At 40.9% G+C, this 26,364-nt stretch overlaps 2 protein-coding genes and 1 pseudogene across 4 annotated transcripts; 1 reads left to right on the top strand and 2 right to left on the bottom strand.

Moving 5' to 3' along the window:
* Positions 1 to 1,144: 1,144 nt before the first annotated feature.
* On the bottom strand, positions 1,145 to 2,636 carry LOC125634980 (trace amine-associated receptor 9-like). The gene is made up of 2 exons (XM_048846300.2): positions 2,566 to 2,636; positions 1,145 to 2,354 (listed from the first exon to the last, which is right to left on the bottom strand). Exon 2 carries the CDS (start codon positions 2,274 to 2,276, stop codon positions 1,248 to 1,250), a length of 1,029 nt encoding a protein of 342 aa, XP_048702257.1. The 5' UTR covers positions 2,277 to 2,354; positions 2,566 to 2,636; the 3' UTR covers positions 1,145 to 1,247.
* A 616-nt stretch (positions 2,637 to 3,252) lies between these two features.
* On the top strand, positions 3,253 to 26,319 carry LOC125634161 (trace amine-associated receptor 7a-like). Of its 3 annotated transcripts, XM_048844526.2 has the most exons (4): positions 3,253 to 3,366; positions 4,455 to 4,517; positions 23,202 to 23,347; positions 23,692 to 26,319. In XM_048844526.2, the coding sequence occupies exon 4, from the start codon at positions 23,799 to 23,801 to the stop codon at positions 24,825 to 24,827; it is 1,029 nt and encodes a 342-aa protein (XP_048700483.2). In that variant the 5' UTR covers positions 3,253 to 3,366; positions 4,455 to 4,517; positions 23,202 to 23,347; positions 23,692 to 23,798; the 3' UTR covers positions 24,828 to 26,319. The 3 variants fall into 3 exon arrangements, with proteins under 3 accessions (XP_048700483.2, XP_048700484.2, XP_048700482.2); XM_048844527.2 differs by lacking the exon at positions 4,455 to 4,517; XM_048844525.2 differs by having other exon boundaries at positions 3,253 to 4,517.
* Positions 13,512 to 14,680, bottom strand: LOC125634162 (trace amine-associated receptor 9-like; annotated as a pseudogene).
* Positions 26,320 to 26,364: the final 45 nt, after the last annotated feature.

Raw genomic sequence — 26,364 nt, 5'->3', positions numbered from 1 at the left:
AGAGATTCTGAAAAAAGAAAAATTCCAGTGTTTGTAAATTTCCATGGAAACAACTGGGCTAGATATAGAAGTACTGTGTAATAATTTATGAATAATTTATATTACTTTTGGCTATTGGGATGCTTAGTGTATTAATATATTGGTTTAGTTTAATACAGGGTAAAACAAGCAGGAAGGAAAGCAGCAGTTTGGAAAAACAAGCAGGAAGGAAAAAGAATGGCTCAAGTTAAGCCTCCCTTTAGTGAACACTTGGCATATGTCTACACTGCATTTTGTATCCATGTCCAGGCACCTGCACCTGCAAATGAGTGTTTGCCAAGCATGCTTGTTAACATCTAAACTGCAGTGGATGCACACCTCATGCCCATATAGCCACATCCACACTGGCACGGCACAGACATGTGTCTGACATTGGGATCTCTGGGAGTGCATCCTAGGGTTCTTAGCACCTTGTCAGCTGGAGCTGGTATGCAGTGTATGTGGGAGAACTTGTCTGTCTGTCCCATGGCTCTGTACAGATGTGTTCTCAGCCCACCAACACATCCAGACAAGGTTCTTCCTTTCTGTGCATTCCCTGTTTCATCCATTCCAGCCAGAGACAAGCCATGGATCCTGCACCAGTTGAAGAGCTATTCCTGCTTGCAGCTTATTGCAGGACACAGATAGAATGTCTGCACCAGTTGAAGAGCTATTCCTGCTTGCAGCTTATTGCAGGACACAGACAGAATGTCTGCAAGATGTTGGTGGACATGTCAGTGACAGTGCCTGGTTTTTTTAAGGCAATGGCTCTTGGAGAGAACGGGGCAGCCATGGCAGCTGCAGCGGCCTATTCTAGAGCCTAGAGAGTTTCTAAGTCAACCAGTGATATAGAAAAATACAAAATAAAATTATCCAATCAGAGCTAAATATATACAATGTTTATAGTGCAATGTATTCTAATTTTGTCAGAAATTCTATATAACAATGTTATATTTTACAAAAATAATGCTATATAATACAGAGAAGAGTCAATTAAGCAAAAATCTACTTTTTTATTCAGCCTCATTAAAAAAAAGATATGCACTTACACTTTAAATCAGAACATTTGAAAAAAATGGACTTTATTAAAAATAACTCAACATGATTTTCATTAGGATTCAAAGTATACAGCTATAAAAGCCTGGGAGATTATTTTAAAGGAAAAACAACGAAATAGACAGAGGAAGACCGTGACCTGGAATCAGAACTTAGCTGTACAAGATACATTTTCATTCAGAAAACAAACTCATTGTTGAGCAATCAAGGTGGAAGATTTTACAGCTCACAATCACTTTCATTGCTTTTCGAAACCAAGGATAAAAGACAGAGTAAATCAAAGGATTAATGGCAGAGTTAGAATAAGCAAACCAAACTGCAATGTCAAAGATAAGGGGTGGAATTATGAAGTTGAGGAAAGCATCAATTGTTACAATTATCAAATAAGGTGACCAGAATACCAAGAAAGCAATCACAGGTATACCCAGGGTTTTAGCAGCTTTCCTCTCTCTTCTGCCAACTCTATCACTGTAATTATTAGATGGCTGGGTATTGTTGCTCATCATCTCTATCATTCTAACTTGTTGTTTAGCCACAGCAAAGATCCTGCTGTAAAGCACTATCATTGCAAAGAAAGGTATGAAATAAAGGAGAGAGGATACAACCACCCACATTTTATTTAAGATAATCTGACAACTCCCTGCACAGGAGAGGCCATTTACTAATTCTTGCATCCCTTTGTCGTTAGACCCAGCGAAGACAACAGAAAAATTGAATACTAATGAAAATATCCAGGCAGCAGCTATGAACATTCCTGAAACTGGCACTGTGAACTTGATGGGATAAATTAAAGGGTTGTTGACAGCAACATATCGATCAACAGAGATGAAACACAAGTGAAATATTGATGCTTGGCACAAAGATACATCTAAACAATAGTGAAATCTACAGAATATTTCCCCAAAATACCAGCATGTTTCAACAGATCTTACAGTGCTAAAGGGTAACACAGTCAGACCCAAACCAAAGTCAGCACATGCCAAGGAGGCAATCAAAAAATGTGTAGGTGAGTGAAGCTGCTTAAAATAAACAATGGAAACAACTACCATTAGATTTCCACCTACTGTAAAAATCACCAGCAAACCAAGCACAATATACAAAGATACTCGGAGTCCAGAAGACAATGGTGTTTTATAGCAAGATTCATTCATGTTCTCAAAGCAGTATTGCAAATCTTCGTTATCAAAAAAAGTTGAGTTCATTATTTCCAACAAATTGAATTCCTGAACTGATGGTTATGATCTAGTAAAGGAAATACATGCGCCTATTTCCAACTTCTCCTGGAAAAAAAAGTAAATATGGGTTTTAATATAATAACTCCACAATATGATCTTGAACACATACATTAAGATTCATTCACAACTTTAAATATTATAACAATGGAAGATTTCTGTAGCAGCCACTTTTCCCTGGTGATTTAAAATAAGTGAAATAACTGGAAAAAGAAATTATTTTAATTTATTGTATCTGGAGTTAAGGGTTCGTTCTTACTTGTTTTGAATCTTCCAATGCCTCACTCATGTGACAAATTCCTTTTCACAAATCAGTGTTAACTGAGGTGTGAAGAGAATGTTGGAACAGGCTTCAATTTATAGTAATGTGTCCTCCCCTGGGTTCTGACGTTCAGGTTAAAGACAAAGCCTGTTCTCTCCTCTCCCAAAGAAAAAATAAAGTCTGAGGCATACTCACTGATTTTCCTAAATAAAGTCCCTGTGGTAAAGTGTGGGAAAACGGAGATGACAATAAGCTATAAAAATCATTATTAAGTTCTGCTGCAAAATAAGACCTGAAAATCATACAACTTTTTTCAGTAACAAAATGTAGGGCCACAGTTTCCATTCTTTTATGTCAGCTTTATGCCATGTAATTCCATGGTGTCAAATTGTTATGAGGGAGTGAGGATCAGGGCCTGAGATTTTCATAAGTAACATCAAAAGCGAGGTATGGAACTTCTTAGCCAGATCCTGTCTCTTTTGACTCTGCAGATGCTGATTCTTATGAGTCTTTGTACATTTATTTCTACAAAATATGTTAACAGACTGTGATGAGGTATGCAAATCCCCCCTGGTGAGGAAAGGGTTAACAGGCTGCTGTGGGCTCAGTCCCTCCTGCTCTGCTGCGCCTGCAGTAAGTGTCAGGCTTGGAAGGAGGGTCTGAAATTGGAGAATGTAAGTCAGTTGGGGCTGACCTCTGTGAGAGGGGCTTGGACAGGGATTTCTTGAGAGACTGCTACCTGCCACAGCCTCCCTGAAGATTAGTATTTGCTGCCAGTGCTGTGCTTCTTACAGTGGGGTAAGTGACAGCCAAATAAACCCACTTTGTTTTGTTACACCTGACCAAGCTGTTGGTAGTGGTTTGTCCTGAGCCCAAGAGTGACCCAGGTCACACAGACCAAGGATTTTTTTTTCTTTTTTACTTTCCCATGTAACCAAGTTCCTTTAACTGTTCCATGCCTATATATTTTTAAGGAATGCATTTTCATTCGGAAAGAAAAGTGCTACACTCATTATCAGATGATGCTCAGGTGATTTCATTTGTTTCCGCATATTTATTACCACAACCCAGTGAAGTAGGGAAGAATGACGATCCCCCCGTTACCGACAAGGAACTGAAACACAGAGATTAAGTGGTTACCCGGAAAATCTGTGTGGCAGATGAGGAACTTGAACTGAAATCTTCTTTGAGTCCCTACCAGACCACGTCTTTTTACAGGAAAACTGTGTTGATAATCACAGTTCAGAACTGCGTGAACTTGTGGGAAGGATGCAGTCTGCCAGGAGAGTTTGAGGAAAAACAGAGGCCAGAATAAACTAGCAGGACTGGGAAAGTCTGAGGACAATGACATGGAGGAAGATGTTTGGAGTGTATGCAACAGCTGGGGGAGTAATTCTGTCCCATCCAGACCACGTTTCCCAAATTAGTAGGACCTGGAATGAAGGAAGCTACAGCTGGAGAAGAGGAAGCTGTTCCTGAATGAGAAACTGTTCACTGACAGGGAGTATGATAATCAGAGTGAGAGTGAGAGAAAGCGACTGAAGAACCAGGGACCTGGTGATTCAGTAAATGGGGACAGAACACAGTATCAATTCCACAGTGATTAAAGATGGTTAATTGTTTCCCCAGTTTAAGGAGGATGATATATTGATGTCTATTTCACTGCTTTTGAGAAGGCTTGTGATTTAAAATGGGTTCCCTCTGCAGATTGACTCCATTTTCTGTTGTCCTTCTTTGGGAGGTAAAGCCATAGATGCTTACAGCCCAATGTTTGGGACAGGCTGTGGGGACTATAAACAACTGAAAGCAGCTTTACTCCTCAGATTTGTACTGACTGCAGAGAGACACAGGGAAAAGGGGATTTTGTTTGTTTGTTTGTTTTGCAGGGAGGGGAGTCCAAAAGGATAAGCTTGCCTGTATGGATGACTTTTATGGAGGTGGTAACTCAGGTAACTTTTCAGGAGTGGTGGGAGTAAGGGGAGCTAAAGCCCCTGCAATGGAAATATTGGGGGAGTGGATCTATGTTTCCACCCTCCTGATATTTTCAGCCCACACATTATCTCACAGAGGTGAGAGTGGGACCCATCTATGTTTCTCCCCTTGCGCATGTGCATGGGCTGTGGAGGGCTGGGGGAAAGAGTATAGGTGGTGCATAATGGAAGCTGGGGGAGGCTAAGCCTCCCCAAACCTCGTGCTGCTGGGGTGGGGCAGTGGTGGATTTGGGGTCCCTAGAAAAATCTACCCCTACCACAGCCCCAGAGCTTTTCCAGTCTCAGGCCATAGAGGGGGCAGGGCCTTGGGGAGGGGGAGAAGGGGGTGGAACAGGGGCGTGGCCACAGGGAAAGGGGTGGAACAGGGATGGGGCAGTGGGTGGAACGGGGGCAGGGCCATGGGAGAAGGGGCGGAACAGGGGTGGGGTTGGAGGGGAAGGGGCAGAATGGGGTGGGGCCATGGGAGGAGCCTCAGGTGGAAGGGGTGGACTGGGGGAGGGGCTCTGGGCTCAGAGCTGTAGCCAGAGCCGGGAGCTTGACCCCAACCAAGGCCGAGCTCTCAACCCCTCCCACCCCCCACCCTAGCCAGGGCCATGTGGGAGGCGCCAAGCTCTCAGCCCCCGCTGCCCTGCCCTGGCCATGGCTATGGGGGGGCTGAGAGCAGCGAGTGGGGGTGTGGCCTCTCGGCTGTAAGAGGCAGGCAGGGGGCTAGCCTCCCCAAGGGGAAGCTTCACCCGCAGCCCATGAGGCAGGGGGAGAGGCAAAAGCAGGACCCAGAGGAGGGTCTGAAGCAGCCACAGCAGCACAAGAGATTAAATTGGCCGCAGGGGAGCAGGTGGAGAACGTCCAGGAGAGGGGCAGGACTTGAAGCACGTGGGCTATCCAGGGTGAGGTGTGGGACAGGGCACCAGCACCTGGGTGGGCAGCAAGGGAACATTGTGCACAGGTCACCAGCCACTGCGGGGCAGGGAAGCACAGGGCACCAGTGCCACAGAGGCCCATTTGTGGTTCACTACTCTGTCAGCACCTTTTGTCAGGCCTGACATACTCACTACACCTCACACACTAGTGTCATGATATTTTTCTAAAAGGTGACCTGTAATATGTCATTGGAAAACTAATAACTCACTAATCATTAATATTCTTGAGTGATGTATGTATGCAGTATACATTTAGAGTTTTGGATATAAGCTGGAATGACGACTAAAATGAGTTTAAGCCAGGCACGTCAGGGGGAGTTGATAAACTGGTCCGTCCTAGGCAAAGGAATGTGCATTTGTTTTCTAACCAGCCTGATGAGCAGGCAGAGACATATGTAAATGGATCTTCATTTAGGTTAACAGAGCTGACAAGCTAACAAATGTGGGAGGAAACAGCTTTGAGCAAGAAAGTGAAATTTTATCTGGGCTATAAAGACAGTGGGTTGAACCTCAAGTGAGAAGCAATTGAATCAACTGATTGTGTACCATATTAGGGTATTCCAAAAGTTTATCGAGTGAGAAGTTTTATGAAAGGCTATGACACACAGGTGATTAATATCACGATGAAATATATGTATTAACACTCTAGAAGGAATTACAGATACTCATTGAAATTAGGCTTTACAGCCTGTGCCCAAACAAAAGGAGACACAGGTCTCTCTCAGACAGGAGGGAATGTCACAGCTATTTACCTGTCTCCTATGTAAATTAAGCATGGCGGAATCAAAACAGCGGAAGTCCCATTTATGTACAGGTGGATGGGAAGCCCACAGAAAGGGAAGAACAGCATGAGATCACCCTGCCTCTTGAAACAAGGTCATTGAACTTTGGAAAATATAAGCAAAGACAGAAGCCATCCTTGGCATCCATTACTAGACAGATCCAAGGGAACAGAACTCTTGCAAGTTGAGGGTCCTTCAAAAAAGGTGGGGGTTGAAGTCTCTGCGAAGTGAATATAGCTGAAAAATCTGCTTAGGCAAAAATCTTACACAGGAAAACAAGGGAAGACAGTACCTGGTACTACTGTGGAAGGTTCTAAGTGAGGGAAAGCCAGCCATGGCTGGGAAGAAGGAAGATTGGTGTGAGAAAACATCTTGAACAAAGCCTGTACCTTGCTAGATTAAGTTTTGGACTTTTGGATTTGTGTCTTCATTTTTATTTGCTTGTAACCATCTCCACTTTTATTTCCTTTACCTGGCGTCACGTAACCTATGTCCTATTGTTAATAGGTTTGTTTTGTTTTTACTATAAATCAACTCAGTGCTGTGTTCGCAAGCAAGGGTGTACTTACCCCAGTTAACTTAACATGCTGTGATGTGTGTGTGAACCTTATGATTTCTCTGAGCTGTCCAGGAGAGGGCTGCACACTTCAGGGCACAGAGTTTTGGGGAAACTGAGGACTGGGAATGTGTTGGAGCCACCCTGCTGGTTGCCATGAAGGATGGTGGAAGCCACAGTGGGGCTGTGAGGCTGTAGACCGGCTGCTGAAGTCAGAGCTGCTGAACCAGGGCTGTCTAGCACACTGACACTCAGGTGGTGATTGCATGATTGTGAGCTGGCTGTGAGTGTCCCAAGCTGGGCGCTACAGAAGCAAAGCATTGCAAGGCAGCCAGGGTTGTAGTGCAAGTGGTGACAAAACCCCTTACTGGTCTGCATTGCGCAATTGCCAGCACCCCCCTCAGTAACTCCCCTCGATCCCCCTCCGATCCCTCTGTCCCCACCCCATTCACAGCAAGCTTCCTCCACCCCACCCCCAACTCAGCTGAGGGATTATCTCTGCAAATGAGGCAAAGATGCATAGATTCCCAGGTGAGAAGGGACCATTGTGATCATCTTGTCTAACCTCCTCTATAACACAGTCCATAGAACTTCCCCCAAATAATTCCTAGAGCAGATCTTGTAGAAAAAAATCTAATCTTGATTTAAAAATTGCCAGTAATGGAGAATCCACCGTGATCCTTGGTAAATTGTTCCAATATTTAATTATTCTAATTGTTGAAAATGTACACCTTGTTTCCAGTCTGAATTTGTAGATTTTCAATGTCCAGCCTTTGGATCGTTTTATACCTTTCTCTGCTAGATTGAAGAGGCTATTATCAAATATTGTTTTCCATGCAGGTACTAATAACCTCTGATCAAGTCACCCCTTAACCTTCTGTTTGGTAAGCTAAAAAGATTGAATTATTTAAATTACCCCTATAAGGCAGTGGCTCTCAACCTTTCCTGACTACTGTATCCCTTTTAGGAGTCTGATATGTCTTGTGTACCCGCAAGTTTCACCTCACTTAAAAACTCCTTGCTTACAAAATCAGATATAAAAATATCACAGAACACTATTACTGAAAAATTGCTGACTTTCTCATTTTTACCATATAATTATAAAATAGATCAACTGGAATATAAATATGGTACTTACATTTCAATGTATAGTATATAGAACAGTATAAACAAGTCATTGTCTGTATGAAATTTTAGTTTGTACTGACCTCGCTAGTGCTTTTTATGTAGCCTGTTGTAAAACTACGCAAATATCTAGATGAGCTGATGTATCCCCTGGAAGATCTCTGCATACCTCCAGGGGTACGTGTATGCCTGATTGATGGTCACGGTTATAAGGCATGTTTTCTAAACCTTTGATTTTTCTTGTGGCTCTTCTCTCAACCCTCTCCAATTCCACAACATCTTTACTGAATTTTGGACACCAGAAAAGAATTCCAGCAGCAGTTGCACTTGTGCCAAATACAGAAGTACAATAACCTCTCTATTCCTACACTAGACTCCCTTGTTGATGCATCCAAGGATTTCATTCACCCTTTTGGCTACAGAGTCACATTGGGAGCTCATGTTCATCTGGTTATCCACCATGACCCCAAATCTTTTTCAGACACTATTTCCCAGGATAGAGTCCTCCATCATGTAATGATGGCCTATATCCTTTGTTCTTAAATGTATATTTATATTTAGTCATATTAAAATGCATATTGTTTTCTTGAACCCAGCTTACCAAGCGATCCAGATATATCTGTATCACTGACCTGTCTTCTTCTTTATTTACCACTTCCCAAATATTTGTGTCATGTGCAAACTTTATCAGTGGTGATTTTATATTTTCTTCTAGGTCATTGATAAAAATGTTAAATAATGTAGGACTAAGAACTGTCCTCACTAGAAACACCCACTTGATGACAATTCCCTGTTTACAATTACATTTTGAGACCTATCAGTTAGCCAGTTTTTAATCCATTTAATATGTGCCATGTTAATTTTATATATTTCTAATTTTAATCAATTTTAATGTTGTGTAGCATCAAGTCAAATGCCTTGCAGAAGTCTAAGTATATTAGATCTATTACCTTTATTTTTTGATGAGATTATATATTTGGTTGGTAAAGATATCAAGGTAGTTTGAGAGGATCTATTTTCCATAAACCCATATTGATGGTAATTAATTATATTACCCTCCTTTATTTCTTTATTAATTGAGTTCCATTTCAGCCACTCTTTTATCTTGCCTGGGATAGATGTCAGACTGGTGGGTTTATAATTACCTGAGTCAACCCATTTATCTTTTATAAATACTGGCAAATCACTAGCTTTCGTCCAATCTTCTAGAAGTTCCCCAGTGTTCTAAAACTTATTGAAGATCAACATTAATGATCTAATGAGCTCATTAGTTGGCTCTTTTAAAACCTTTGGATGCAAGTTATCTGGACTTGCTGTTTTAAAAATGTTTAACTTCAGCAGCTGCTGTTTAACATCCTCCCGGGATACTAGTAGAATGGAAAGAGTGTTACCATCTAATATGACTACATCATCTGTTGTGTTTTTTTCCCCAAGATACAGAACAGAAATATTTATTGAACATTTCTCTCCTTTCTACATCACTATTGATAATTCTACCATTTTCACCTAGAAATGGACCAATAACATTGTTAGGATAGTTTTGGTTCCTAATATACTTTTAAAAACCTCCTCCTTATTGTCCTTAACTCTGCTGGTCATAGAGTTCTCCTTGTGTCCCTTTGTTTCCCTTATCAGTTTTCTACAATTCCTAGCTTCTTTGAATTCCCTCTGAACCAGGTTTATTTCCCTCTAAACGAGGCTGATTTTTTGGAGTTGTATATTGAACAGAGCTGGGAGGGAAGCCAGCTCTGAGGAACACCGGAGACAGTGGGGAAAAGCAGTGTCATGTCTGTAATAAACTGGATCATATCATCTGGAATTGCCCATTTCATCCATTAGGGATAAGTCTGGTCCTAGAGTGACAGCCTGTATCTCAAACTTAAGGAGTTAACTGTGTGACTCAGCCTCTGGAGGGAGGGACTTGCCCAACCACCTCATCTGGGGCATACAGTGTATGTGCTTAGGAGTTAACTCCTAAAACCCTGGTACATTACTCCTGCTGTACCCAAATGGGAACAGAAACAATGGATCCCCAAGGGGGCAGACAGTGGAAGTTAATGGGAATAAATTCCAGGCATAGAGGGACACAGGCATAGCCCACATCCTAGTCTCACCGCATGTAGTGAAACCACGCTAGGTGCTGGGGGGAAGACTTAAGTGGGTAAAAGTTCAAGGATAAAACCATTTGCTCTGCCTTTAGCTAAGGTCCTATTAAAGAAGCAGGTGGGTGCAGGGATGCTGGTGGTGGCGGGGATGATAGAGGATATTCCATCTGATGTTTTTCTGGGGAAATGATGTAACAGGTTTGAGCACGGGCAAAGTGTGAACTGCTGGCTGTGGGAGGCTAGCTTCCAGTCCAGCCCCTTTTGCCTGAGGCCCCGACCCTTCTGCCCCCTCCTCCAGCAGAGCCCAGAGCATCTCTACTGCCGTCTCAGGCTAGCCCCCCCCAGCCCCAGAGCACAGGGATGGTGTGCAGCGCTTACCCAGCCCTCCTAGCACTGTGAGGGCTGGCACATGGCCCCAGCTCCAGAGCACTGGAAGTAGCCCCCGCCAGCCCCGGAGCACTGGGAGGGCAGGCAGCACGGCCCCAGCCTGAGCCAGGGCAACCGCATTGGGGGACTGGAGCTGCAAGCAGACTGGGAAGCAAAAGAAGGGAGCCTGATGGCAGAGCATGGGTGGGGCCAGGCCTAGCTGTTTGACGAGGCACAGCCTCCCCCAGCCTATGGTAGCCGCCGCCCATGGGTCTGAGCAAGAACCTATTCCACTACCTCAGTAAGCAAAGGGGAGGATGGAAATAGAAGGCTGTTGTCACTCACAGCAGCTACAGGCTGTCTGTGAAAATGCACATGAAGTAGGTGGAAGAAGGGAGGGGACTTTTCCCACCCCTCCCCCTTAATAAAAGAAAGAAATGGGAAACCCAGGAGACTTCCCAGTTCTCCAGGATGTGTGAGCCAAGCAGGCTGTAGAGTCATTTTCACTTTCATCCCCTGGCCCAATGACTATTCATTGTCATTCATAGTCAGTCCTAATGACAATGAATAGTATTTGGGCCAAAGAGCAAAAGAGTGACTCTACAGCCTGGTGGTAAAGGCATTCACCTAGAATGTGGGAGACCCAAGTCCCTGCTCCAATAACTATTTTAGACATAGTGGAATAGTTTCAGCAGGATAGACTGAGAGACCTGTACCAGAATATTCTACAGTGCAGTGGCTAGACCACTCTCCTGCAATGTGGGAGACCCAAGTGCAAATCCATTTCTATGGCAGGCAGAAGAAGGAAATCAAACCTAAATCTTCCATATCCCAAGGGGGATATAAAATGTTGCAGAAAGCTAAACTGGAGATATATAGAACACAGAACCTGTTTCCTTCCACACCCTTTGGAACCTTATCTAAATCCTGGGCCTAGAAGACCATAGAAAGAAAGATTCTCACCCCTTAGAACAGTGAGTATACCATTACCCCCTCATCTTCTGCCATTGAATGAGTGAACACATTCAGAAAGAATAGGACCAGCTATAACACCAGCCTAATGCCCTTTAAATATTCAGATAAAAGAACTAGACCTCACCCTTTGCTGAGGAAGCAACTATTAGGCCTTGAGTGACTGTTTCTCACCTCATTTTGTTTGTGAAATCAGTGAAGGTCCTGAAGGGGTGAGACACAGAAGGAAGTGTCATGGTAAAGAAAAGCAGAAAGACATTCAAAGGCTTGTTTGTAAAGGGGCCATGAAGAATGCAGAAGAGTTGCAGAAGGCAAGGAGCATGTTTCAGGAGCTCATGAACTGCTAGAAGCCAGGGAAGCAGGAAACAGGAGAATCCAAGAGAGGAAGGGAGCTCGTTGGGAGTCTGCTGATAGTGTTGTGAGTTGTCAGCATACCAGGAGTTTATCAGAGACAGAGATAGAAAAGAGAGGGAAGTGTGCCTAAGGAGGGTTTAAAACTTCACAAGTAGGCTGAGAGGAGCCTAGAACACATTGCTGGATGTTTGGGGCATTTATCAGGAATCATATGAAACCTGGGAATTCCAGAGTGCTGTTCCCAGTCTCTGTGATACTCAGCACTTGCATGCAGAGTAACATTCAATATCACTTCCTTTATTCACCATTCATCATTTCTCCACTGTTGTCTGGGAACTTCCATCGTATTAGAACAGACTACTGTAATTCAGCATGATACTCGAAGTGCAGGAAACTATTTCCTCCAAAAATCAAGATACCCAGTCATTTGGTTGGAGAGAGGATTGGTTTAACATATGTTATTAAAATCCTTTTGCTGCTATTACAAATACAAAAAACTGCAGGAAAAGTTCAGAGTTCTTTGAGGAGGGACCATAAAATTTCAGGCTATCACTCTCATACCAACAGCACTAGAGCTACTTAAAGCCACACAGGGGAAAAGGTAACTTACATGGAGTTCACTGCAGCTTATTCTTTAAAAGGGAATTATAAGACAACATTTTAATCAGCCTCAACAATTTGCCCATTAGCAGGCCTTCTTCCTTGTGGTTCTCTCCTTGATTGTGGAAAGAGGTGGGGGCTTATATAGACCTTTTGTTTCTCAGCATGCCTTCTCCCAGATTAGGAGCAGTTATTTCTGCCGTAATCACTACATGCCCTCCCCTGTTGTATTCTTCTGGTTCTGTGAGAGAAAAAGCGGCTGGCATGGAGAGGACCTCTAGTCCACCCTGCTCACAGAATGGAGCTTTGTGTTCTAAAAACAGAATGATCAGAATGGGCTTCTTTATAAATGCCAGCCTGCTTCCTTGAGATCACCTACTTCTCAGTAATCACCTGTCATTCAGGTATTTTAAAGGTGACCCGGGACTGGTACAGAGTTGGTCTATATGAGTTGTCTCAAAAGCGTTAAATGACCTGTATACCCCATTCAGTTGCTCAGAACGTCATGGAGGGCATACAGCATCATAATACTTTGATATTTTAATCACTATTGCTGAATAAGGAAATGGTCTGACTACCATTAAATCAATAGGACTTTTGGTATTAGTCCTAGATGGAATCTAATTAGACCTTCATTTCTGTGCATGTACTGTATGTCTATCTACATTATTTTTGATCCAGTAGCTTTGGGGAAAGCAGTGTGGGTTGGAATTATGGTCATATTGAAGTTGCGATTATGACTTGAATTTTCCCTGCAACAACTGTTCTGTCCTATCTGCATCTGATTTGCAAGTTGCATAAGATGCCTGTTTCCCTCAGCCCCCATTCCTATCCCCATCTTTGCTAGGTAGGTTTTTCATGGGCTCTGTATGTTTCCTATTGTTCACAGTGGCCTATTCTAGGGTCTAGAGAGTTTCTAAGTCAACCAGAGATACAGAAAAATACAAAATAAAATTATCCAATCAGAGCTAAATATATCTGTTTATAGTGCAATGTATTCTAATTTTGTCAGAAATTCTATATAACAATGTTATATTTAACAAAATAATGCTATATAATACAGAGAAGAGTCAATTAAGCAAACATTTTCGTTTTTATTCAGTCTCATTACAAAAAAGATATGCACTTACACTTTAAATCAGAACATTTTTTTAAAAATAAATGGACTTTACTAAAAATAACTCAACATGATTTTCATTAGGATTCAAAGTATATAGCTATAAAAGCCTGGGAGATTATTTTAAAGGAAAAACAACAAAACAGACAGAGGAAGACCGTGACCTGGAATCAGAACTTAGCAGGACAAGATACATTTTCATTCAGAAAACAAACTCATTGTTGAGCAATCAAGGTGGAGGATTTTACAGCTCACAATCACTTTCATTGCTTTTCGAAACCAAGGATAAAAGACAGAGTAAATCAAAGGATTAATGGCAGAGTTGGAATAAGCAAACCAAGCCACGATGTCAAAGATAAGGGATGGAGTTATGAAGTTGAGGAAAGCATCAATTATTACAGTTACAAAATAAGGTGACCAGAATACCAAAAAAGCGATCACAGCTATACCCAGGGTTTTTGCAGCTTTCCTCTCTCTTCTGCCAACTCTGTCATTGAAATTATCAGACGACTGGGTTTTGTTGTTCATAATCTCTATCATTCTAGCTTGTCGTTTAGCCACAGCAAAGATCCTGCTGTAAAGCACTATCATTACAGAGAAAGGTATGAAATAAAGGAGAGAGGATACAACAATACACGTTTTATTTAAGATCTGACAACTCCCTGCACAGGAGAGGCCATTTACTAATTCTTGCATCTCTTTGTCGTTAGACCCAGTGAAGACAGTATAAACACTTTATACTAATGAAAATGTCCAGGCAACAGCTATGAATGCGCCTGAAACAGGCACTGTGAACTTGATGGGATAAATTAAAGGGTTGTTAACAGCAACATATCGATCAACAGAGATGAAACACAAGTGAAATATTGATGCTAGGCACAAAGATACATCTAAACAACAGTGAAATCTACAGAATATTTCCCCAAAATACCAGCATGTTTCAACAGATCTTACAGTGCTAAAGGGCAGCACAGTCAGACCTATACCAAAGTCAGCACATGCCAAGGAGGCAATCAAAAAATGTGTAGGAGAGTGAAGTTGCTTGAAATAAGCAATTGAAATAATTACCAGTAGATTTCCACCCACAGTGAGAATTGTCAGCAAACCAAGCGCAATATACAAGGTTACTCGGAGTCCAGAAGATAATGGCGTTTTATAGCAAGAGTCATTCATGTTTTCAAAGCAGTATTGCAAATCTTCATTATCAAAAAAAGTTGAGTTCATTATTTCCTCCAAGTCTTATTTTTGAATTACTGAACTGACGTTTATGATCCAGGAAAGGGAGAATATGCTCCTGTTTCCAACTTCTCCTGAAAAAAATGAATAGGGATGTTAATAGAATAACTCCACAAACTTATTTTGAACACAGAAATTAAGATGAATTCAGAAAGTTAAAAAAATTGTAAAAATGTAAGATCTCAGTAGCAGCAGATTTTCCCTAGTAACTTAAAATAAGAAAAAAGAAATGATTGTGGTTATTGTGTTTGGATTTAATAGTAGGAGTCATTCTTACTTGATTTCTGCCTGCCAATGCCTCATATTCTGAGAAACTCCCTTTCATAAATTGATTTGAACTGAGGTATGAAGAGAACACTAGAAAAGGCTTGCAATTTATATTAGTGTTTTCTCCCCTGAGCTCTTGTGTCAGAGTTAATGACAAAGCCTGTTCACTCTTCTCCCAAAGCAAAAACAATAAATCTGCATCAAACTCACTGATCTTTCCAAATAATGAAGCCACTGTGATGGAAGATGGGAACCCTAAATTGAAAATGAGGTGTAAAAAATGTTGTTAAATTGTTTGTGCGGCAAAACAAAGATTTACTGTCACACTTTCCAGTATCTCTAGAATATCTGGCAGAAAACAGGAAATTTCATTTCCACCCATATTTAACGCAGGACTGGTCTACACTGGAAAATTAGGTCAGCATAAGTAGGTTGCTCAGAAGTTTAAAAAATCCACACCCCTGAGCAGCATAGTTAATCGGACCTAAATCCCTATGGTTAGCACTAGCCTTAGCACTAGGGTGACAGAAGAATTCTTCCACTGGCCTATCTACCACCTGTCCTACCCTGATGCGAGCACCCCTTCCATCGATGTAGGTAGTGTTTACACCTAAGAGCTATGCGTCTGTAGTGTTTTAAGTATAGACAAGCCCTCCGTCTCATGCCAGTCTTCAGCCCTCATCCTGCAAACACTTACATACATATGAAGCTTTTCTTACGTAAGTAGCCGCACTGAGTTTAACATTCCTACTATCTACAAGCCCAGTAAACTCTCATGGCCTTTTTTAGTAACAACATTTAGGGCTATATCCTCCACTCCCTTACACCAGTTTTATGCCAGTCAGCCGTGTAATGCCATTGCATAAAATTGGTGTGACAATGTGGAGAATCAGGCCCTTAGATTCTCATATGTGTCATTACCAGTAATTTTTGGAACTTCTCAACCAAACCCTGTTACTTCTGTCTCTCCAGATATATGAGTGATTAGGTGGCATCTGATCTATCTGAATCTTTACAACTTTATTTTCACTGTTACCAGAGCAAGGAGTTTCTTTAGCTTTCCAATAATCAAGTTTCTCTTGCTCCAGCCACACAAACATGAAAGACTTGTTCTGGAAGGGAGCTTGTTCTGGAAGGCACTATATTCAAAATACTGGGTTACACTCAAGAGCCTGGATTTTTTTCAGGCACGTGTTACAATGTTCAAATGAAGTTTTTTATTGTTAACATATCAACACAATATTGCAGCACATTCTTCCAACAACATCAGCAACTCTTGGCCGAATAACTTCCCAATCGATGAGGAATCAGGATGCAAAATCTGGGTATATTCTAAGTGTAATTTACTTTATTATAGGTGGTGCAGGTAGTGACATCTGTAGTTAACATTGCCTGATGCTTCCCATTATAAGACCCCTTTATAGTTGCTTATAATTTTGCTAAAATAACAGTTTGGACTGAAATTTTCCATGCTTCCGGCTTAAATTGATCGATTGATTGATTTGATTGGAAAATTTCAGCAAAAATGGTTCTGCTGTTTTTCAGAAGTAAATTAGGGGAAAATATGTTTTGTACATGTTAAAAAAAAATTCAACTGTTTAATTGAGAAATTCTAGCACCTTCATGATTTGAGCAGGAACTTAAAATCTGACAGTGGGTTGGGGGATTGCCTTTTGCCATCTCCATGAAAATCCACCCATATTTGGCCATGTTACAAGCCTTTGAAAATCCCAGTTCACGCATATTCAGTAGAGACTTGTTAGTTTGGCAGTTAACTTCTGAAGATTCCATCTGCACCAGGCTATTTGCTGACCAGACTTTATTTGTGACATTCCCAAAGAATGATCGAGCATGCTCCAGCTTAGTACTGCAAGGGCTCAGAAGCAGTTCCCCAGAAATTGTTCCTCACAGCAGCTAGAGGCAGCTGTGGTACAAGACATAGGAACTGAGAGCAGGGAAACTTTCTTTCGTATATTCTCAATGGTCCCCATGCTGGTGCCTAGACAGCAAAGAGGAGAAGTGGAAAGGAAGGTACCTGACTAGAGAAGAAAATTCTATTCCTGCCTCTACCATGTTCAAAAGTTTGGTGTAAGTGCCCAATATAACATTGGAACTCTGAGTCATAGAACTTTTCACAACTTTAACACCGAGAACACCGAACTTTTCACAACTTTAACTGTGTGGTCTCTCTTTTCTGGGTGCCCAACTTGAGAGACTCAAATCTGATTTGCAGTAGTGCTAATAAAACACAACAGTGGTTGTCTTCAATGAGAGCTCTGGTCTGAACAAATAAAGTGCTATAAAATGCTAAGTTCTCTGCAAACTCAGGCCACAGGCATGCCAAATAGAATAAAAGCTGGAGTAGTCAAAGATAGATAAGTAGGGTTTTGTGCACATTATCAATAAAAGTTATTTACCATATAGGCACCATTTGTGCCAAACACTATACTTTAAGCCTTTCTCCCAATCTGAGCAAAATGTGTATAGGACAGCAAAAGGCCTATGAACCGCTTCTGTTCTCAAAATAGGGTATAAAGTGGCCTTTAAATAGTACATGGGCCTTATATGCTAGCCTTTTGGACAGAGGGTTATTTCACTTGCTCAGAAGAAAATACTTTCATTGTTTTTGTTTCTCCCTGTTGTCAGAAATACATATATGAGATCACATTTCCTGTCCAAATTAACAGACTTCACAAACTAAGATTATGTATGAAATGTGACTAAAATACACTAGTTCCTATGTGAGTGACAATGCTTGCTTAACTGCCTCTGATAAGTTTTTGGCATTCCAATTACTAGTCCCAGTTTTTATCTGTTTTGTAACAATTCGCTCATGGTTTTTGTCAGAGTGGGCAAACAATATGTATTTCAGTACTGTTGTACTGAGGAAAAGAGAAAGGAGTGTAAACTCTAGCAAGTCAGGTGTAAAATTATAATTAATCAGGCCAAAAAGAATTTGAAGAGCAACTAGCAAAAGACACAAAACTAACCACAATTTTTCTTAAGTACATCAGAAGCAGGAAGCATTCCAAACAATCAGTGGGGCCACTGGACAATAAAGGTGCTAAAGGAGCACTCTGGGAAGACGAGGCCATTGCGGAGAAGCTACATGAATTCTTTGCATCAGTTTTCACTGTGGAGGATGTGAGGGAGATTCCCACACCGAAGCCATTCTTTTTAGGTGACAAATTTGAGGAATTCTCCCAGATTGAGATGTCAATAGAGGAGGTTTTGGAACAAATTGATAAATTAAACCGTAATAAGTTGCCAGAACCAGACGGTATTCACCCAAGAATTCTGAAGGAACACAAATATGAAATTGCAAAGCTACTAACTGTAGCATGTAACCTATCATTTAAATCAGGGTCTGTACCAGATAACTGGAGGATAGCTAACGTGACACCAATTTTTTAAAAAGGCTCCAGAGGCAATCCTGGCAATTAAAGGCCTGTAAGCCTAACTTTAGTACCAGGCAAATTGGTTGAAACTATAATAAAGAACAGAATTATCAGACACATAGATGACCACGATTTTCTGGGGAAGAGTCAACATGGCTTCTGTAAAGGAAAATCATGCCTCACCAATGTATTAGAATTCTTTGAGGGGGATCAGCAAACATGTGGACGAGTTGATCCATTGAATATAGTGTACTTGGATGTTCAGAAAGCCTTTGACAAGGTCCCACACTAAAGGCTCTTAAGCAAAATAAGCATTCATGGGATAAAAGGGAAGGTCCTCTCTTGTATCAGTAAATGGTTAAAAGACAGGAAACAAAAGGTAAGAATAAATGTTCAGTTTTCACAATGGACAGAGGTAAGTAATGGGGTCCCACAAAGATCTGTACTGGAATCAGTGGTGTTCACCATATACATAAATTATCTGGAAAAAAAGTTAACCAGTGAGGTGGCAAAGTTTGCAGATAATACAAAATTACTCAAGATAGTTAAGTCCAAAGCTTACTGTGAAGACATACAAAGGAATCTCACAGCACTGGGTAACTGAGCAAGAAAATGGCAGATTAAATTCAGTGTTGATAAATGCAAAGTAATGCACATTGGAAAACAATCCCAACAGTACATATAAAATGATGGGTCTATATTAGCTGTTACCAGCCAAGAAAGAGATCTTGGAGTCATCCTGGATAGTTATCTGAGAACATCTGCTCAATGTGCAGCAGCAGTCAAAAAATCTAACAGAATGCTAGGAAAGGGATAGATAATAATAGAAAATGGCACTATATAAATCCATGGTACACTGCATCTTGAATAATGTGTGCAGTTCTAGTCACCCTATCTCAAAAAAGATATATTAGAATTGGAAAATGTACAGAGAAGGGCAACAAAAATGATTAGGTATATGGAACAGCTTCCATATGAGGAATGATTGAAAAGAGTGGGACCATTCAGTTTAGAAAGGAGACAACTAAGGGGGATATGAGAGAAGTCCTTAAAATCTTAACTAGTGTGGAAAAAGTGAATGGGAGCATGTTATTTATTCCTTCATATAACACAAGAACCAGGGGTTACCTTAAAAATTAATAGGCAGCTGGTTTAAAACAAACAAAAGGAAGTACTTCTTCACACAACACATAGTCAACCTGTGGAACTTCTTCTCAGAGAATGTTGTAAAGGCCAAAAGTATAACTATGTTAAAAAAAGAACTAAATAAGTTCATGGAGGATAGGTCCATCAATGGCTATTAGCCAAGATGGTCAGGGATGCAACCCAATACTCTGGGTGTCCTTGAGCATTTGACTGCCAGAAGCTGGGACTAGAGAACAGAGGATGGATCACTCAATAAGTGCCCTGTTCCGCTCATTCCCTCTGAAGCATCTGGCATTAGCTACTGTCAGAAGACAGGATACTGGGCTAGATGGACCGTGGGTCTGACCCAGTATGGCTATTCTTATGTAGTTTACTAATGTAAAGGAAACTTATGCAGTGGTGACACGAGTAGGTACAGATCCTAACTCAAGACCATTTTTTTCTTTAACAATGTTTATTCTCAGCACATAAGCCTTTCGCTTGGACTTGTAACAGTTTGGAATGACTTTCCGAAATACTGAGTTTTGTCTCAGTCATTTCAAACAAACCTATCCCTACCTGGAACACTGAAGCATAGGCCCCAAACTTATAAATACATATGCATATGAATAATAACAATGAGGAGCATGGGCACAGGAACAGAAGAGGGCCCAGGCACAGATCTGATTGGGCTTCACCTGCTGGTGACTCAGCCAGCTGTGAGGTGACCCAGCCACTGGCCTCCAGGTATTTTAAGCCCCTCAGAGTCTGAACAGGGTCTAGTCACTGCCCCTGTCTTGGGGTCTCTAGGCACGCTCTTGGGGTGCAGACTCTTGGGAAGCCATGGCAGCTGTCTGTTTAGCATCCCCCCTGAGAACTGTGACCACATGGCCCAGCTGCCAAGCACCCGGGCTTTGTGCTGACTCCTCAGGTTCCTCTGTAGCTTAAAACAAACCCTCTCTCAGAACTCCTCTCAAAAGTGTTGGCCTTATGGGTTACCTCCTTAAAGGGCCACATGGTAGGTATAGCATATAACACAAAAACACCTTTCACAGAATTCGAATACATTATTTCTCTTTATTTAAGCACAGAAAATACAGATTACAGATCATATAGAACACAACAAACATCCTAAATACTGCCCCTCACTCTAGCTCACCCTTCCTTTGGAAGTCCTTAGGGGACCAGTATTCAGGTAGACAGAGTTCATCCCCACACACACAACCCCTTCACAGGCTCTTGAAGTCGTTTCCCTCATCCTGAGCTTGTGAAAATGGCCAACAAATCCCAAACAGAGCAGCTTCTGCCCTTTTATAACCTTCCAGTCCCTCAGACGTGTGACTCCCTGGTCAGTCTTAACAGATGACCTTAGGGTCCTACCAAGTAACTTTGTTATCAGGCAATCTCTCCCCTGACAAACCAATTCTCACCTTCAAAATGCAGTTTGCAGCGTAGTAAGGATACATTCAGAGATCTCATCATCTCACACAGAATTCATAAATTTTACATGTTAGAGATACAATTTCCTGCAAAATCATTGACAAACCTTACTGAATTAAGTTTAAGTTTCTTTGGGATCCATTGTATTAAATTAACAGTTTATGTATAATTTTGGGCCAGGGTCATATGTAACCTCTCTAGTTGGGAGATGTGATGATCAAAAGACTATGTTGGACAATGTGCATGACAAAAATGGACTTTGGGGACAATATGTGTGAAGTGAACTTCCTGGGATATACAGGAGAGGTGTATGCAAATTCCCCACCTCTGGTTATTCAACAACCCAGCCTTTTGAAGCTATGCCCTGAGGAGTAAGCCATTGACTGCTGATCACATAAGGTCAAGATCAAAGACCAAAACTATATAAAGGAAAGACTGAATTATTCATGGTTGTTCTGATTCTGAATCTGAGACCGTTATGAACTAGTAGGCACATGGAAAACCCTAGTTGTGGGTTTTGAAGGACTGATCCCAAGGATGAGTTGGAGTGTCCTCTAGGAAGCTTTTTAGCATGCATTATCTCTGGTAAACTTTCACTGTTTTTAATATGTTTTCTTGGTAATACTTCCACCTTAAGAATAAAGTGCTTGTTTATAAATTCGTGTGTGGTAACTTGTAACAGCTGGCATTTACAGCTGTTCAGAGCCTTCAGAGAGAGAGCAAAGCACAGATGCTGGCCTATTTAGGCAGCCTGGCTTGCTGGGGATATCATAGTGTAAGCAGGGAAACGTGAAGCCTGGAAACACCCTGATCAGGAGGAAGAGAGCAGGTCTCTTCCCAGGCTAGGTGGTGGCTGAGGCACTGGGAGCCTAGATTGGATGCCCTTGAGGAACCACAGAGGTGGGATACGGGTTACAGTTGCCTTGGTGACAGTACAGACAATTCCCCAAATCATTACATGTTCTCAGGGAGATGATTGTGGCTTTCTGAGCCTGTGCCAATCCTGCTCCCTCAGCTGCTTTAACTTATGCCACTTGAATAAGGTTTATAAGGGCTTGTCTACATATAAACTGCCACGTGGCGCCCTGTAGCACTTCAGAGAAGATGCTACCTATGCCATCAGCGTAGATAATCCACCTCCTGGAGAGGCAATAGCTAGGTTAATGAAAGAATTCTCCCATTGACCTACTGCTGTCCACACTGGGGGAGAGATCGCAGTAACTGTGGCGCTCAGAGGTGTGGTTTTTCATACCCCTGAGCGATGTAGTTATACCAACATAAATTCATAATATAGACCAGGCCTAAGGGCCTGAACACCACTAAAGGATCGACCTGCATTTCTGAGGAACCTATAAGCCATGGAAAATATAGCTTTGGAATGGAAGCGCCATCTTGACCATACTTCTACACCTACTCAAACTCATTGAGGAAGAAAGGACCTAAATCATATGTGACCCACAGCTACTTTGCCCTCACCAGCATGACAGACACACAGTTCCCCAGCAAGTGACCTCCAGGGCAGACGAACCCTGCCACGTTCAGAGCTTGCTCCATCAACTTTTCACATGCAGAAAACCATGGGGCAGGGGAACATCTGGGGCAGGTCGGGGGTAGGCCAGAGGAGTGAGGGGGTATATTGGCACTTTGGCCAGTGTAGTTAGGGTAGTTCTGCACCCTGATTATTCAACAGTCAGAGGACCATAGAAGCCGTACAAGCTAGAGTGCAATTCAGGGCTGTCCTAGTCTGCACTGGGAGCTGCACTGGAGCACAACAGACACATCGGGATGATACAAGCTGCTTCAGTCCTTGCTCCAATCTTAGCAGTGGAATGAGTTTGGCCTCGAGAGTAGTAGAAAAATGGCCAAAATGAGAGAGAGAGAGAGAAATACCCCACAGCAAGATTAATAAAGGTGGGATTGATTTTCGTTAACACACATACCATTACCTATGACCTCAGTTTGCTCCATCAATATTCCTGAAAAAGCAATTTAGTAATAATACTGAGATAACACCTGGTTGCTGTGGGAGACATTTAAATTTGCATTGAAAAAATAAAGGAAGGATTTTATCATGAGACTTAAGTCAAACATATGCATGACAGTATATACTTAGTTGAAGGACTGTCTTGTGATGAATCAAAATAGATTGCTTAATGATGTTTTTTCAGATTCTACACATCTGTCAGTGTTTACACCCTTTACCAGAGGGATTTCACTTTCTGGGATGATAAATAAATTTCCCTTGTGTTTTCTGTTTTTCCCCTCACCACACCCCTTAGTTTTGAGAGGACAGAGTGCATGTACTGTGTCATTAACTTTGCTAAGACAACTAAGAGGATAAAGCACTACTGAACACAAGCATCTCTTCCTGCCTTCTATTCACATTTTAATCTATGGCTATATTTGAAGAAAAGCTTCTCAAAAGGTAAGGAATTAAGAATCGATCCAACTACAATGAAGTCAATGGGAGTTTTGCAATTGACTTAAACAGAAAGATCAGGCATCAAAGAAATTTAAATGAATAAATATGAATAGGTAAAAATAAATTCTATTTCATAGCAGAGGAGAATATTTTCAATTATAAAATATTTTTGCTACTTGTTACATATTTCAAAATGCCATTGAAAGCTGTAGTTACAACAGATATTTTGATATGTTCTATTATTTACTTCCTAGTTACGTACACATTTTTAGTCTACTGATGGACATAATGCAACACTTTGGAATTACTGTACTCTCACTCATGTTGACTTTAATTCTCTTTTTCAGAAAGATTTAAAAAGTGAAGAGCTTGACCAACCAGTGCCACAGCATCACCATTGGTATACAAACGCAAACACTAAAAATTTCAGAGTAGTTAACAACAAAAGCACAACATGACTTCAGTGCTTCTTCAAAATGAAGAAACACAATATTGCTTTGAGAATATTAATGGATCCTGCTATAAAACATCGTGGTCTTTTGGAATCAGCATAACTTTGTATGTTGTGCTTAGTTTTCTGACAATTCTTACACTAGGTGGTAACCTAATGGTAATGATTTCAATTGCTTATTTCAAACAGCTTCACTCTCCTACAAATATTTTGCTCGCCTCCTTGGCATGTGCTGATTTTTGTTTGGGTCTGACGGTGCTGCCCTTCAGCAGTATAAGATCTGTGGAAACATGCTGGTATTTTGGGGAAACATTCTGTAGATTCCATAGTTCTTTAGAAGTAACTTTTTGTTATTCATCAATATTTCACTTATGTTTCATCTCTGTTGATCGCTACGTTGCTGTTACTGATCCTTTAATTTACCCTCTCAAGTTCACAGTGACAGTTTCAGGCATATTCATAGCTGTTGCCTGGATATTTTCATTAGTATTCAGTTTTTCGGTTGTCTTCACTGGGGCTAATGACAAAGGGATACAAGAGTTAATAAATGCCCTCTCCTGTGTAGGGAGCTGTCAGATTCTCTTTAACAAAACGTGGGTGGTTGTAACCTCTCTCCTTTATCTAATACCCTTTTTTACAACAATAGCACTTTACAGCAAGATCTTTGCTGTGGCTAAACGACAAGCTAGAATGATAGAGATGATGAGCAACAACACCCAGTCATCTGAAACTTACAGTGACAGAGTTAGCAGAAGAGAGAGGAAAGCTGCTAAAACCATTGGTATTGCTGTGATTGCTTTTGTGGTATTTTGGTTACCTTATTCTATAACTGTAATAACTGATGCTTTTTTTAACTTCATAACACCACCCCTTCTCTTTGACATTGTGGTTTGGTTCACTTATTCCAACTCTGCCATTAATCCTTTGATTTACTCTGTCTTTTATCCTTGGTTTCGAAAAGCAATGAAAGTGATTCTGAGCTGTAAAATGCTCCGGCTTGATTGTTCCAGAATGAATTTATTTCCAGACTGAAAACCTGTCCGATTCTGCATACAGCTACTCACTTCACATTTCACAGGCATTCCCCTCTTCATAAAATCTGGCTGTGTATTTCTTTTTCTGAATAAAATATTGTCATCTTGATTTTATACTTTGTATAACTTTTCTCATTGTGAAAAACTGATTTATCACATGATATCAAGACAATTTATTTACAGATACTGTTAATTTAATACTAGATTATGGTATGAAACAATAATAGAGCAATGTCCATTGGTTGGAATTGTGAAACTGAGAAGATAAAAGAAAAGGAGGACTTGTGGCACCTCAGAGACTAACAAATTTATTTGAGCATAGGCTTTCGTGAGCTACAGCTCACTTCATCAAATGGCCCTCCAGAATTAAACAAAGGCAAAAAAAGAAAGATCAAAAATTAGTTTTTCAGTGAAATTCATCTCTGTTCGTTAGGAAGTACTAACAATACTGAAAACCAGAAATGATTTCCCATCCCTTTAAAACCTATATGACATCTTTTTTTTACCAAATAAATAGTATAAATACTAACATTTTATACTTATATATTACTGTCAGCCTATGGGTGTTCAAATTCTTTACTAATGAATTAAGTCCCCCAACACGCATATGTAATAGATATTATTATCCTCATTTCATGAATAAGAACATTGAATTTCAGAGGGAGATGGAAGTTTAACTCCATTAGTCTCCTTTGAAAACCCCAACCAAAGATATCAAGGATCCAATCCTGCTACTTTTTAAATTGGTGGCAAAACTCCCTTGACTTTTAATGGGAGCAAGAATAAGCCGGAACTGACTTGACCATTTTCACATAGGAAATGTCCAGCTCTGTGCCTTAACTGCAAGACCAACCTTTCTCTCAGGGAAGTATTGAGTTGAAATAAGACTCTTTCATGTGCACAAGGGTTCCTCACACAAGGGAGTAATAAAGTAATAAAAAGAAAGTAATAAAAGAAACTAAAAGAACACAATAAACTAAGGTGAAATCCAGATACCAATGAAGTCAAGGATAAAACTCCCCTTGAGATCAACAGGACCAAGATTTTACCCCTGCTGTTTTGAGAGAAAACTGTCCTTTCCATTACAGGAGAAAATCCAGTCACAACAGTCTTCTGTGTCACAGCAACATTCTATACTTGAAAGTTATTTTGGTTTAAAGTAAGGTGTGAATTTAAAGCGCAATAGCTAGTTACTCTGCTGTATCAATTCCAGTTAATTTCCCATGTAGCCAAGCCCTAAGATATTTCCCACTGGCAGCAAGGGATCTGGATTTCAAACACTGGCTACAGAAGCCCTGGACAGGCCTGTTGTGAATGAGAAAGATTTGTTAATTTGCAATATTGTCGTATACTAACAGTAAAGTGCTTATTATCTCATTTGATAAATTGTAAGTGAAGTAGGAGCATGCCATTGACGTTACTGTAGTAGGCAAGTTATCTGTGTATCACATGAACTAACTGGATTTTGTTAATAAAATCTAACAGTTTAATTTACAAATTCCAAAAATAATTTTTTTTTAATTCAACAAACAAAA

Source organism: Caretta caretta, chromosome 3 (genome assembly GCF_965140235.1).
Source record: "Caretta caretta isolate rCarCar2 chromosome 3, rCarCar1.hap1, whole genome shotgun sequence".
Classification (NCBI taxonomy): Eukaryota; Metazoa; Chordata; order Testudines; family Cheloniidae; genus Caretta; species Caretta caretta.
Note: the sequence above shows the minus strand (reverse complement) of the source record. Positions and strands in the feature narration are given on the sequence as shown.

Excerpts from the sequence above, each read along its gene's own strand:
- LOC125634980 (XM_048846300.2), bottom strand. The coding sequence starts at position 2,276 with ATGAACTCAACTTTTTTTGATAACGAAGATTTGCAATACTGCTTTGAG.
- LOC125634161 (XM_048844527.2), top strand. The coding sequence starts at position 23,799 with ATGACTTCAGTGCTTCTTCAAAATGAAGAAACACAATATTGCTTTGAG.